The sequence below is a fragment of the Branchiostoma belcheri genome, unplaced genomic scaffold, assembly GCF_001625305.1.
Source record: "Branchiostoma belcheri isolate BF01 breed outbred unplaced genomic scaffold, Haploidv18h27 scaffold67, whole genome shotgun sequence".
Classification (NCBI taxonomy): domain Eukaryota; kingdom Metazoa; phylum Chordata; class Leptocardii; order Amphioxiformes; family Branchiostomatidae; genus Branchiostoma; species Branchiostoma belcheri.
Window position 1 is genome coordinate 1750395 of NW_017804320.1, and position 15416 is coordinate 1765810.

General features: G+C 40.2%; 1 protein-coding gene across 1 annotated transcript in view; it reads left to right on the top strand.

Annotated features, from left to right (window-relative positions):
* Positions 1-13906, top strand: part of LOC109483898 (formin-like protein 3) — a gene marked incomplete at its 5' end in the record, with an annotated part of 39207 nt that extends 25301 nt beyond the window's left edge. Inside the window, 14 exons of the mRNA XM_019787037.1 lie at positions 533-646; positions 1600-1723; positions 3730-3846; positions 4732-4823; positions 5563-5779; positions 6456-6583; positions 7186-7254; positions 7774-7860; positions 8414-8482; positions 8997-9077; positions 10509-10635; positions 11053-11153; positions 11922-12086; positions 13276-13906. Of these exons, the coding sequence (XP_019642596.1) occupies positions 533-646; positions 1600-1723; positions 3730-3846; positions 4732-4823; positions 5563-5779; positions 6456-6583; positions 7186-7254; positions 7774-7860; positions 8414-8482; positions 8997-9077; positions 10509-10635; positions 11053-11153; positions 11922-12086; positions 13276-13884 (2100 nt within the window). The remainder of the gene's footprint in view (positions 1-532; positions 647-1599; positions 1724-3729; positions 3847-4731; positions 4824-5562; positions 5780-6455; positions 6584-7185; positions 7255-7773; positions 7861-8413; positions 8483-8996; positions 9078-10508; positions 10636-11052; positions 11154-11921; positions 12087-13275) is intronic.
* Positions 13907-15416: the final 1510 nt, after the last annotated feature.

The following is a 15416-nucleotide window of genomic DNA, read 5'->3' on the forward strand; positions in this document are numbered from 1 at the left end:
GTACTATGTACGCATTCGTACGGATGACTAAGGTGGTTTTATGAAGAGTGTATCATATAAGATTTGAACAGAACGCTAACTATTATATCATATCTTCACGGATGTACTATTTGTTTTAAGTTGTTTCAAACGTTTGCTCTTTTTGTGACCGTTATATAGAATGGTGCGTTCCTATAATACTGGCCATCTCTCATGAACTCTTTGACGTAGTCTCCAAATTCTACCCAAACTTTCACACATATACAAATGAAAAGAAAACTACTCTCCTCTTAACATCCGAAAACCCACAAATTACAGAAAAAGTGGGATCCTTTGTCTTCCTCTGTCTTCAAAAAAGAAGTCAAACCCAGTAGTTTTTACCAGTAGTTTCTTAGTAGTTAGTAGTTCCATGTGTAGTAATTACCTGTTTTATACCAAATGTTTCTTCTGTTCATGCAATTAGCCCTCGGGCATGAATTTGCAATAAAACTTATATCATGATCTACAGAAAAAACTCAATCACACCATTAAGATCCTTCTTACTGTTCATTAGAACGCTGCAGAAGAGAAGAAAGTACTGGAAAACAAACAGAAGGAGGCGCTACAGAAATGCCAGGAGTTTCAGCAGAAGACGCTGGACCTACAGGAGTCTCTGGACCGGCTCATGGTAGGTCACCCATCATAACAAACAAACAAACAAATAAACAAATAAACAAACAAACAAACAGCTATAAAGGTAACACTTGCAAAGCAAATGCATAATGTTTACCTTTGCATAAGGTCTGCTCTGTTAATTCGTACTCAAACACATTCAAATATATGGTCATACAGGAGTCTAAATCCCTCCTGCTATAAAATTGCAACATGATGTAACCCAACACTAGTTACTATGGTAACAGACAGGCTGGTTCAGGTCATTGACATTATTTGTTTGGAGAAGAAGAGGAAGAAGAAACAGAGCAAAACAATATGTTTTCTTTCTGCGAAGGTAAACATAATGATATGTATGTATGTATGTATGTATGTATGGGCAAGCATTTTTATAGCTTATTGGTATGGAAGAAAATTCTGGAATTTGGTGTTTTCTTTGTAGTATTCTTCTTGTACGTATATATTATGTACAAGGGAAAATATGATTGCATGAAAGAGCACTCAAGAATATTACATTTTGAACTCGCCAGACAAATTAAATACCACCATTGTGTCCTCATAGCACCCCATACATTGCTGTACATGTATGTGTACGGAATCAGAAACTAAAAGTGACATCTCTAGAAATTGGTGACCCTGTGTCTTCTCTCTCTGTATCGCACATACTAAATGTAAGATATAGTTAGGCTTACGCTCAAAATGGAGATAATTTTTTATTCAACATAAAAAAAATTTGCAGCACAAGGAATTGCGATTTCCTTACACAAATACGTAGTTTAAAACTTAGACTTATTAGCATTATACAGTACAAATAAGAATTAAAACAAGTCATAAATCCTATAAAATCACTTGATTGAGCAAAATGGCATTTGCTCCACTGGAAGCAGTAATGAAAAATCCCTTACAATATTACGTCTGCGGTTTTCTTTTGATATTTATTCATAGCTTTTCTGCCATTGTTGTTTCTAGGAGCAACAGGTACCGATTCTCTACAATTCCCCCGAAATTCCCACAATCGTGGAGCCCCATGAGGAAGAAGTGACAGCGCCCGAGACTGTAGAAAAACCAGCGCGTCAGAATCCGCCAGAATTCGGTGAGTTTCTTTCATCTAAGATATCAAAAAAACAAGAGATGTTTACAGAAAAATGGAGGGGGCGGGCGCTAGCCTCTCTCTCGTGAAATTAACAACAACCCGCCATGTTTTTTTTTTTGGTTGTTGTTTTTTTTCTTCTCTAAATGTATATACAATTCAGGCTCACTTTGTATTTTCTTGAAACAACTGGGAATGACAACGGGTAAGTACATTTCCAGTACTGCATTGTACAAAGGACCATACCAATTTCATATCGTGTGTATAGTATTTTATTACATATACATGTATGCTGTGTGTATGTGGTAGACGAACTAGCAACGTATACAAGCAACTCAACCTCAATTTGCTTGAAACAACGGGGAATGGCAACGGGTAAGTACAGGTCTGCATTGTACAAAGGAACAAAGATACTTTTATATCGTGATTATGCGTATAGCATTTTAATATATAATACATGTATGCTGTGTACTATATGCTGTGTGTATGTGGTAGACGAACTAGCAACGTATACAAACAACTCAACCTCAATTTGCTTGAAACAACGGGGAATGACAACGGGTAAGTGCGTATACAGTACTGCATTGTACAAAGGACCATGCCAATTTTATATCGTGATTATGCGTATAGAATTTTATTACATATACATGTGTGCTGTGATAGACGAACTAGCAACGTATACAAACAACTCAACCTCAATTTGCTTGAAACAACGGGGAATGGCAACCCGGGGTAAGTACAGTACTGCATTGTACAAAAGAACAAGGCCAATTTTATATCGTGATGAGACGTATAGCATGTTATTACATATACATGTATGCTGTGTGTATGTGGTAGACGAACTAGCAACGTATACAAACAGCTCAACCTCAATATTTGCTTGAAACAACGGGGAATGAAAACGGGTAAGTACAGTTTTGCATTGTACAAAGGAACAAGGACACTTTTATATCGTGATTATGCGTATAGTATTTTATTACATATACATGTATGCTGTGTGTATGTGGTAGACGAACGAGCAACGTATACAAGCAACTCAACCTCAATATTTGCTTGAAACAACGGGGAATGACAACGGGTAAGTACGTTTACAGTTTACTGCATTGTACAGAGGACCATGCCAATTTTATATCGTGATTATGCGTATAGCATTATTACATATGACGTTACATGTGTGCTGTGATAGACGAACAAGTAACGTATACAAACAACTCAACCTTAGTATTTGCTTGAAACAACGGGGAATGACAACGGGTAAAGTACGGTTCTTCGCAGTAAGACTCTTTGGACTCTCTGGTCTTTACTTTAGTGCCCATGTGAGGCTTTTTGTAATGTTTTTGTTCGCGTGTTTGTATATGTATTGCAATGTTAATTTGTATTTGCCAGACAAGTAACTGTCAAAAATCAGTGTTATTCAGCATGTTTTTGTACAGGCTGCGAGGCTGTTTTTTATGAATAAACTGTTACAGTTCTGCATTGTACAAATGAGCAAGGCAACTTATATCGTGATTATGCGTATAGCATTTTATTACATTATACATGTGTGTTGTGATAGACGGACAAGCCTTTATTTTCTTGTTATTGTTTAGGAAACGTAATACTGTGGGAGAAAATCTTATATTTATATAAATTTTTGTAATATATGTATTTTTGGTGTATTTTGGGGAAAAGGAGAAACAGACGTCATACAAGGCTAGGCGAAGAAATGTAATTTAGGAGCGTGGGTGCGGTTCATTTATAAACATAACGCGGTGGCAATACGTCCGAATACTCACTTTTGGCATCAGTTATTTACCAAAACGCTATTTTCCGCCCACCCCTAAACCCTTTAACGTATCGTCCCCGCATTTAGGGAGGTTCCAAAAGCTTCTATAACAAAATGGCGGAGTATATTTCACCAGAAAGATTTTCAGGGCCACGAATACTCGTCGTACAAAATGGGAGGAAAAGGCATAGTGTTAATGTTACGACTGAGATGAATATTCGTTTTTGTTCCATTTTGCTCGCAGCTATTCCGAGACCTACGGTTAACATTCCACGCCCGCCGCCTCTACCCGACGGCTTTTCCACCACAAGATCCAATTATTTCGGTGAGAGGAGATCGAAAAGCATGTCCTCATTGCTGGGTACGTACCGTATGTTAGCAGACACACACACACTGTAGTACGAATAGAGAAGAAATACCAATAAACTAGACTTGAATCGTGATTGATGCCTATGTGTCTTATATTTATATGTAGCTTCAGACAATTTTGTGGTAAGTCACGCCCAGAAAAAGTGCATTTGGCTTGAGAACAAAATACTCGTGACTGTGACTCGTGACTGGTGATATGAATATGCATTAAAACACATGTAATAATAATGTTTTCTATGTTCTCTACTTCTGCATGTGATATATATGAAATTAAAACACACACAAAAAATATTTGCCACGTGTGGGGATCGAACTCACGACCTTGAGATTATGAGACTGGCACGCATACGAGACTGTTAGATAACACAATAAAGCAAAAAGAAAAAAAAACACGAACACCCTGGGCACAAATCGAACACTTTAGAGTTCAAGAGGCAAATTGCAACTAGGAAGGTAACATTTTCAAAGCAAATGCATAATGTTCTGCTTTCACTGTTAATTCTTACTCAAAAGCATTCGTATATAGGATCTAAATCCCTCCTACTATAAAATTGCAACATGATGTAACCCAACACCAGTTACCATGGTAACAGACGTCTGGTTCAGGTCATTCACCTTATTGGTTTGAAGAAGAAGGGGAAACAGAGCAAAAACAATATTATGTTATCCTTCGATAAACATAATAATACCAATACTAGTGTCTATCAGACATATATTGTTTCATAATTTGACGATTATCAATCACCAATTTCCATTGTCATTGATTAACGTGATATCTGTTATTTCATGACATGATATTGATGTTTGAAGCCAGCAACAACAACAACAACAACAACAACAATTGATGTTTGATATTTCACATTGTTCTGGTACACAGAAATGGCAAACGACGAAAAGGAAACCCCTAAAGTCAACCTCCCAACTTTGAACTGGAGCACCCTGGACTCGGTGGGAAGTTCAATATTCAAGGTAAAAAAATTGAAGATAATCTTTATCTACATTCATGTATAACCCAAGATAACGCACTACATGTTTTAAATCTGGATTAGGTAGCTTCAAACAATGTTTAGATGTTCAAGGGTTAGGTGTAACAAGTCGATCGGTGTAATGTAGCCTGTTGCCGCCGCGCCGCGTGCCTGCGAAGCTGGAGTGTTACGTCGAGGGGCGGCTATACTGGCTATACAGAAACAGATACAGAAAGCTTCCCCGTGTGGTTAGTGTGGTAATGTATGGCATTTGTCTGATTTCTGGCAGTATTTACATGTGTGTACATGGACGCGAATTATCGACAAAATGCCCTGTCCTTGGTGCTATTACGCCATTCAAAGGGATGTCAGCCTACACTGATGACTAACTAGCCTGGGTGCCATCCGTTTTATAACGCGGCTCCTTGCACTCGCTACCCAAAAAAAACGGATGGCTTCCAGACTAATTACGAGGTTATTTTCTTCTTAAGTTTTTTTATTCCAACATTGAACACAAAACACGGTGACGGCACAGTCAAGTTTTTACAACTTATTTTTATGCCGCCACCAACGCAACGTTGTTGGCGACAATATTCATTTTCACCTGAGAGTCGTGTAAAGGCCTTTTCCCAAGGCTACAAGATCATTGGCATTTCGGGATTCGAACTCGGGACTTCTTGGTCCGTAGTACAAGAGATAGACATTTTTTATTAACTCGCTCCATGATTTTATTTCTTCAACAGACAATGAGTCCGGACTCCGTCCTGGATGAGGCGGACATTGCCGAACTGGAGGCAGCCTTTCAACTCAAGCCCGAGGGTACCCCAACCCGACCCCCGGGAGGCGCCTCCATCCCCCCACCCCCTGCCCCTCCACCGCCGGGAGTCACCTCACCGTCAGGGCGGAAAGCATCGTCTTCCAAGCTGATGTTAGTGGACCAGAACAGAGCCAAGAATGTCGGTAAGTTGTTGAACTGTTACTTACTTACTTACTTATCCTCTTCATATAGTGGCGTCGGTGGCGCAACGGTTAGAGCGTTGGACCCGAACCGAGAGGTCCGGGGTTCGATACTCACCGTGGCCCAATTTCTTTTCTGGTGTTGGAACTTGAAGTTCAAACTTGTTTTATAATGATATTTGTTGACTATCATGAAAGTTCATCTGTATTGGTAGTTACATGTTTAAAGTTAATACTTTTGGTCCAACACAAAAAATTCTCTCACCTAGAGCTTTCGACCAGTCACTCTGATCTTCCTCAGTAGACTGACCCAGTGAGGCTTGTCACGTGGCTTCTTTGCCGTCAACACTGGGTCAAAGGTATCTGGTAGACGATGTCGGCCTCCGTCGCTGTTCAATGAAGGGTGATGATGGGCCCTGATGTATATGGCTTCATTCACCCCTCTCAAGAAATAGTCTTGTTCAGTGTCTAAGATCCTTACAGTGTCAAGTGAAACAAAATGTCCGGTTGACTCTATGTGGATGTGTTGAGACACCTCTGAACTGGCAGATCTAGGCCGTGTATGTTCTTGAAACCTGGCTTTTAGAGACCTCCTCAATGGGGGATATTTGTTGACGTTGTTGACAGAAATCATTTGTTGACGTTGTTGACAGAAATCATTTGTTGACGTTGTTGACAGAAATCACCCTGCGACGGGTGGGCCGGCCGACGCCTGACATCATCAGGGCTATCCGGGTGTGCGACACTTCCGTCCTGCCGGGGGAGAATGCCGAACTTCTGCTCAAGTACCTCCCCAGGAAAGATGAGGTGGGTAAAATGAATGAATGAATGAATGAATGAATGAATGAATGAATGAATGAATGAATGAATGAATGAATGAATGAATGAATGAATGAATGAATGAATGAATGAATGAATGAATGAATGAATGAATGAATGAATGAATGAATGAATGAATGCGTCGGTGAAGGTTTAACATCCATTTAATAAGATATGCCAAAAAGCAGTTACTCAAGCAACTGGATATGATTTTGGAAACTGTCAGACGTTTCAGGTAGCATCCACTAGCTTTCATCAGTGAGACTAAGAGACCCGAGGACAAATAGAGTATTTATAAGCACGAACTATTGATTGAAACAATCGCTGTACTCATCAGTAATAATTCAATCAATAGTTCGTGCTTATAAACCTGCATTTCCCCTCTGGTCTCTCAGTCACTGACGAAAGCTAGTGGATACTAGCTGAAACGTCTGACCGTTTCCAAAATCATATCCAGTTGCTTGAGTAACTGCTTTTTGTCAAATGAATGAATGACTAATTGAACCATATCATTGATATAGACATATAGATATACATAATTTGAATTTCCATGTTGTGCTTTGATTGACAAATGTTTTGGTCTGTTACAGATCACACTGCTGAAGGAACATGCAGACAGGCACAATCGTTTCGGTGAGGCAGAAAAGTACTTCTATGAGGTATGTGGAACATTCTTACTGTCCTTTTTATTTGCATACTCATGATTCATATGGGCACGACTTGTAGTCTCTACTTCATGCTAATGACTGAATAGCAAAGTTCTTTCTATCACTACCATTTATTTTTTCAAGCCGACGTTTCGATGACCTTCTGTCATCTTCATCAGGGCAATTCTGACTGGTTTACTGTGCACTGACGCTAGATGTTACTTGGTGCATAGTGCACTAAAGGTGTTACATAGTTCATAGTGCACTTAAGCTAGTTTTTTCTGTTTACAATACAATACATTATGTAACACCTTTTAGTGCACTATGCACCAAGTAACATCTAGTGTCAGTGCACAGTAAACCAGTCAGAATTGCCCTGATGAAGATGACAGGTCATCGAAACGTCGGCTTTAAATGGTTGTGATAGAAAGAACTTTGCTATTCAGTCGTTTACCAACCTGATGAAATTATTTACGTACTACAGTGATTGTTTACACCACTTCTCATTATTTTCTGCCAACTTCTTTACAGTTAACAAAAATCGAAGGGTACGACTTGCATCTACGCCAGATGGCCTTCCAGGAACAATTGAGTGAACTCCTACAGACCACAAATGCAGTGAGTGGAATGTCAATTTATAGCATTCTAAAATAAAGAAGTAATTCACTAGAAGTAGTGTGTATAGACTAAATGTCTTTTAGTTTGTGTAAAATTAGTCGTTTTATGCAAATTGCAAGTTGTAACACTTGCACAATCTGTACTGCTGTGCACTATACTAAGCTTAACTTTTAACATTTGAAATTATTAGGAATGCGGTACCCATTTGCTATATGCATCACATGAGCTTCAGATGGGTACGAGTTAGGTTTACCTTTGCAGAAGGAAAACATAATGTTTTTTCTCCGTTGCTTCTTCTTCCTCTTCTTCCTCAAACAAATATGATCAATGACCTGAGCCATTCTATCACCATGGTAACTAGTGTTGGGTTACATCATGTTGCAATTTTATAGCAGGAGGGATTTAGACTCTTGTCTGACCATATCATATATAAGAATGTGTTTGAGTAAGAATTAACAGAGCAGACCATATGCGAAGGTAAACATTTTGCATTTGCTTTGGAAATGTTACCTTCTTATTTTTGATATCTATTGTAAATTTATCTTAATTGCAGCATATCCAGATAGTGTCTGAAGCGTCCCTCTGTGTACTAAGCAGCTGGAGGCTCCGCAAACTGTTTGAGGTACGACATTTCCAACGTTTTTCATCTCAAACTGAAACTGTTACACTGTGTGGTACATTATGAACTTGGGTTGTTACCATCAATGACTGTTGATATACCTCCCTGGCCTTAAAAATACAGGTACAAAATTATTTTTTGCAAACGAATTAACTAATAAGATGATTTTGTAATGCTAACCATTTCCCCAATTGCAAATGTTTTTAACTTTTCAAATGATTAATGTATTCCACCTTACAAAAATGTCTAACAAGATTAATGAAACCTTCTAAAGAAGCTAATTTGGACTTTCTATTTTGAAAAACATACATTTCTTGCAAGTAAAAAAATGTATTTACAATAAGGGCAAATTTTCCAAGGATACCAAAAATAACATTGTGAAAGTTCATTTAACCGGCGAAGTTAACTTGTTGTCTAATCCAGTAAACTATATCTTTCCAAATTTTGCTTCAGAACAGTACTGAACAGTGTTCAAAGAGGTACAATTCTTGCTAAAATTTACCGTCTGCTTTAACAGGTAATCCTGGCTCTGGGAAACCAGATGAACGGGCACAGACGTAACCCTGCCAGTGGGTTCAGACTCGAGTCTTTGGAGAAGGTAATTAAAACTAGAAAGGCCAATATTTGCTTTGGAGCAAATACAGCGATGGGTTCACCACATTTTACGACACGGCAGGGAAAGAATGAGAAACACAAGGGAAAACAATGATTTACATTGATATAACTATAATATGAAGTAAAATACAACTAAAACAACAGTTGGATAGCTATTCCCTACTTTATTGGTTAGGATTTTTAATTGCATAATGCAAACTGTTGATGTTCAAAATAAAAAAAAACGTACCATGCCCGGCATTCCAATGCTGGAGCAGGAAAGCTTGAAATACCTACCAAAACACTTGAATACAGACATACTGTCAGTATGGAAATGCTTCTGTGCAGGTGTTAATCAAGTTAAATCCCAACAGCCAATCAGCAAGAAGTATAGAGGAAAGCTGCATGCCTATTGGTTGATGCCCTGCATTCCATTCTGATGACTCATGCCCAAACGTGGTAAACAAGGCAGACTAACACAGTAATACATTTGCTATAACACAGCCAAAAAACTCAAATAAAACCATTCTAAAAGCCTGTATCACAATAATTTAAAAAACGCCTAGGGGTATTTGCCCACTGTACCTCCATACCAAATTTCAGGACCTTGGGCCCTAAAATGAAGAAGCTGAATCCATTTAAAAAATGGCAGGAGAAGAAGGAGAAGGAGAAGAAACATCAGAAAAAGCAATATGGTTTCACCACACCACTTCGTGGTGTGGTGAACCCATAAAAAGCAGTAACAATGTCTGCCTAATGTAGATATGGCAATAGTACTAGTAATTCACAGCAATGCATATGATGTTCCACCATTACAGATGGAAGAGGCAGTTGATGTCCTTACATAAAGGAATGACGAATGCACACATTTGAAGTTGAACAGTGGTAATTGATGGCCTCTTAGACAAACCTGATCCTCAGCCTTGTTAAAGGTCCGCTCCCAAAAATTCGCTCCCCGCCAACACTTATCGAAGTGGACCATTACCTAACAAGGCAGGATTTCAGGCAAATGATCGGGGCTGGATTTCTGGCTACCTGACTCTAAGACCATGATGAAAGTTCATCCGTGTTGGTAGTTACATGTTTAAAGTTCAAACTTTAGATCCAACACAGTAAAGTTCTCTCACGTAGAACTTTTGACCAGTCACTCTGGTCTTCCTCAGTAGACTGACCCAGTGAAGCTTGTTACGTGGCTTCTTTGAAGTGTGACGCCAACACTGGGTCAAAGGTATCTGGTAGACAATGTCGGCCCCCGTCGTGGTTGAGTGAAGGGTGATGGGCCCTGATGTAAATAGCCTCCTTCACCCCTCTCAGAAAATAGTCTTGTTTAGTGTCCAATATTCTCTAGGTCAGAGAATTTTATTGTGTTGGATCTAAAGTTTTAACTTTTTAACTTTGAATATGAACCTAATATATATTTGTTACCTCTCAACAGCTGAAAGAGGTCAGAACACCTGACAAGTCGAAGACGCTTCTGGACTTTCTTGTGGACATCGTGGAGAAGAAATTTCCCGACGCGCATCTGTTCTATGAGGACATGCAGATCGAACTGGCTAAAGAAGGTAACGCATTTCTTGGCACCAAATGTCAAAGCATGCAATAAACACAATCTGACTCTACACTCTCTTTGGAAAGAAACGACAAAGCGCAATACACGATGTGAGCCAGAGCATTGCAAATCAGTTTTTCATGTCTCAATAAAGTGTTGTTACAACTAAGATATTTAAAATCACTACAAGGGTCCACAACCTGTTCCCTATGCTATTCAATAACAATGGCAAATTTGGGCCAAAAAGTTGAATCTGTTGTACGTCGGTGGGATGTTTCTTTGCTCATGAAAAAAAATAGAATTAGAGGTCAACCAGAAGTGGAAGCCGACAACTTTGACTACAACGGATCCCAGTCTCATGACTGTAATTGTGGGTTTTATAGCCTGGCGGCCTGAACTTTTATGCTAACATCGATGTTTGTTTCCCCAGTATCGTTCCAGGCGGTCGCGCTGGACGTCCAGACCCTGAGGAGAGGCATGGAGGCGGCTAAACAGATCCGTGAGAACGAACCTGACAACGCCGCTGTAGCCATATCCTTTTTCCCGTGCAAATTATTTTATTACTTTATCTTAAATCTACCTAGGCTATGTTGATTTGATTATATGGATGACATCCACGCACGAATCGATTTTCGGCCGTTTAAAAAAACGTTTTCAACCATACTGTACATTGTACAAGACAGTTGCAAAAGAAGGAAATATATACCGTTGAAAAGTTGAAAAAAAAATCGCCAGAAAACGATACCAATGTCGTAGAATGCCAAAATCAAATGAAAAAGACGAAAATGTAAAGAAAGAATTTGTAGAGTAGATTACTCTATGTCATTTGTTCAACCATTGTGACCACATAGATTTCATGTTGAAAGCAACTTTTTTTTTGCCAAACTTTTTTTATTCACACGCTCGCATCAGTTTTGGGGTTCCCAGAAGATGTCATCCATAGACAATCCCTTGACTCTCTTTTTTGCCGAATTCTACGATTCGTATTCCCGTAGAAAGGCCTGGTGGAGACTACCAGCTCGTATTTCTCCAGAACTATCGTAGACTGGAAGTCGTTGCCACCAAGCACAGTTAGAGCATCATCACTAGAAAGCTTTAAACAACTCCTGCAATCAAATGTGCAAAGATTGAGTGTAACAAGCCGTTCGGTGTGATATAGCTAGCTGCCTCCGCGCCGCGTGCCTGCGAAGCTGGTGTGTTACGCCGAAGGGCGGTTATACCGGCTATACAGACTATTAATTGCTCAGCTAGAGATTATTGTTTTCCAACATTACTGGTACTTTCTTAACTCTTCCTCACGCCTTCTACAAGGATAACGTCCAGGCCGTGTGGACTGCCGTGGACAGTTTCCGGCAGATGGAGGACGCGTACAGGGACGTGTGCGCCATGTTCGGGGAGAACTACAAGATGACAGACCCAGACAAACTCTTCGGCATGTTGGACGACTTCAGCAAGAGTTACAAGGTAAACCCACTTCAAAAGATCTTTGGAACGATATGAAATTTATTGTATCACCATTAAACAAGGCATTTTTCTATAATGTGCTAATATAAACACTACAAATGTAGCTCTTCTGGCTTATCATTGGTTTACAGCAACTACAAGGTTCTACCTACATGTAGAAGTCCTGATCTGTATCTGTATCTGTATAGCCGGTATAACCGCCTTTCGGCGTAACACACCAGCTTCGCAGGCACGCGGCGCGGCGGCAGCTGGCTATATTACACCGATCGACTTGTTACACCTAACCCTTGAACTTCTAGCTCTAGACATTGTTTAAAGCTATCTATTGACAGTGCCCCTACTGTACTTGGTGACAGTGAGTTCCACTCTGCGATAGTTCTAGGAAAGAATGAATTCTTGAACACCTCAATCCTTGGTTGATAACTCTGGTACTTGAATGCGTGGCTATTTCTTGTTCTCTTCTGAGCTGGTATTAGGTACTTAGTAGTTGGGACATCCACCAGTTTATTAGTCATTTTGTACATCATGCATAGTCTAGACATCTTTCTTCTGTCTGATTTCTTCTGTCTGATGGTGGAAAGAAGATGCCGGTGTACTCTTCTTTTGAATGACTGGAGGTTGTTGTCAGTGATCAGGCCGACCACGTTGTCTGGGAGACTGTTCCAGATGTGTACTGCAGTATGTATGCAAGTTCTGCCGGTGGAGTGAGTTCTAGAGACTGGCACAGTGAGGGCATGTTTTCCTGTGGAGAGACTGTTGCGAGTTGTGCGTCTGATTGTGTATGGTTGGGGAAGCATCTTTTGTAGGTCTGGTGGGCATTTTGAAGATCAGAGAAGCAGTGGCCACCTGGCGTCAACCTGTGGAGTAGTGATGGGATGTTTAGTTCAATTCTGACTTCATGTTCGTTTACACCTATGATGCGTAATGCTTTTTTCGGAGTCAAAAATTTTTAGCGATGAGATACATGTAGAAGCCCCCATCCAACATAATGATGCACATTCCATGACGCTTTGTACTTGGGCCTTGTACGCTGTGGCATGAATAATCTAACAATCTTTCAATAGGAAAATAGGTGCAAAGACACTGAAAAATGGGACGTAGGGGCAGAATACATGTTTAATGATGATATGCTCTCATATACATGTTTGGAGAGCGATCATAATGTGAATTTTCGGTTTTGTTATCACAGAAAACGGCGGCGGCAAAAGTTTCCAGTTCGCGTTTCCTGAAGGGGACCGTCATCCCGCTAGCCACTATCGGGCAGCAGGTGGCGGCTGAGGCCAGAAAACGGGGAGTGGACAAGCCCAAGTCGTCGGAAACGAGTGGTGATGACCAGTCGTCACTGACACGCAGAACGTCGGACGCGAAGGAAGCTAGTACTACACTGGAGAGTAAGGAGACAACCAAAGATGAACCGGACATTTTGGCTAGCGTGTTGGAACTCCACTCGCAATCTGACGACGAAATCACTAACAAATCAACAACAACGAATGATAGTAGTTTGAGACCGGGAGACAAAGACTCGAGTACGGGGACGCCGTCTGCGAACGGGCCAAGCTGTGAAAGTCCCTCCTCGCTGACCACCGTTCTCGACTTAGTGACCAACACGGAAGACAAGCACGCCGGCAGTGTCCCACCCAGAAAGAGTGACCAACAACAGCAAAACGGCCCACGTATCAATGAAGGCAAGCCAACTACCATCGTGAATTCTCCCTCAAAGTTTGTCGTCACCGGCGGGTCGCCAAAAAGCAAAGAACCCGTGATGAGTAGTCGCACTTCAAATGAGTTCATGTTCTGATAAAGATAAAAGTCGCAAGACTTTAAACTGCATGATTTTCGATAGTCTTGTAAATGCAAAGCAAATGCAAAATGTTTACCTTCGCATATGGTCTGCTCTGTTAATTCTTACTCAAACAGATTCATATGTATTTGGTGACAGGAGTGTAAATCCCTCCTGCTATAAAATTGCAACATGATGTAACCCAACATTAGTTACCATGGTGACAGACGTCTAAATCCCTCCTGCTAGAAAATTGCAACATGGTGTAACCCAACACCAGTCACCATGGTGACAGACGTCTGGTTCAGGTCATTGACCTTATTTGTTTGGAGAAGAAGAGGAAGAAGAAACAGAGCAAAAACAATGTTTTCCTTCTGCGAAGGTAAACATAATTAAAAGCTTACACTGTGGCAATAGGGCACTACATGTAGGTTGTAGCCTCATCAGTAATAGTTGTTATCAATGTGAAGATAGTTGCACATTTTAGCCAAGACCACTGTTGTTGTTTTTTTTCATCTCAAAGACTCAAGCACATTAAAAGCAACCATGTAATGGTCATACACTATGGGGAGATGGGTAGCATTCATTTCAGCTTCTTATATATTAATCAAGATCGTAAATGCGGCAGTATGACCAGGGTGACTCTAACCTGGTATCCAGTCTATCGTGCTTGGGGCAGGCTGTCTTCGGGGCTCTAAATAGTTTTCACCCCGTCCAGCTCAACAGATCGCCCGGTTAGGAATGTTACGCCTGTAGCGCCTGTAGGCTAGGAGTTTTGTACATTGTACGCCACGATCTACCATCGTGAAAAACCTACCGGAGAACCTAGCTGAGGCGGGCGGGGAAGAGCTTCAGCAGCCCCGAAGAAAATCCGCCGCAACCGCGATAGACTGGGTACCAGGTTAGGATGACTCTAAAAAAAATATTATTGCTCTAGCTGGACCTGGAGCCTAGACGAACCAGTTCAGGGTTGAGATAAGATGTAGCTTACTGATAGTATTATTAAGAGCAAGGAATAAATAATGTTCTAGATGTCTATAATGTTCAAGTTTTTCCTCGATATCCCAGGTGGCAAATGCCAAGTGTTTTTGTAAGAAAGTGCATCTATGGAAGCCTTATTGAATGTGTGGTAATTCGTTATTGGGAAGTTTTCTGCTACAATCCAAACCTATATAACACAAAACATTTGAACATGCATTGTACATTCAATAATACAAAGATTGTTCCAGGAGACTTTTGTACTAGCTTGACGATATTAGAGAACAAGTTAATCAGGGAAATATAAAACATATTGGAAAGATAACTCAATACATTGGAAAGAGAACTCTCTCTATACATGTAACGTGTTAAAATGTGAAAAAAATTGCTATTTTGTCAGATGGCCAAATGATGGTAAAAATCTATGTATACTATGTGCCTTTCCACACTATGTCATCAATGTATTGATGGTGAGCTATGTAAAAAAAAAAACACAAAAACCGTCAGAAATGTCTACAACTTAAAAAAACCCTTGTCCTGCGGCGCCCATATATATATATACATGTATTTGG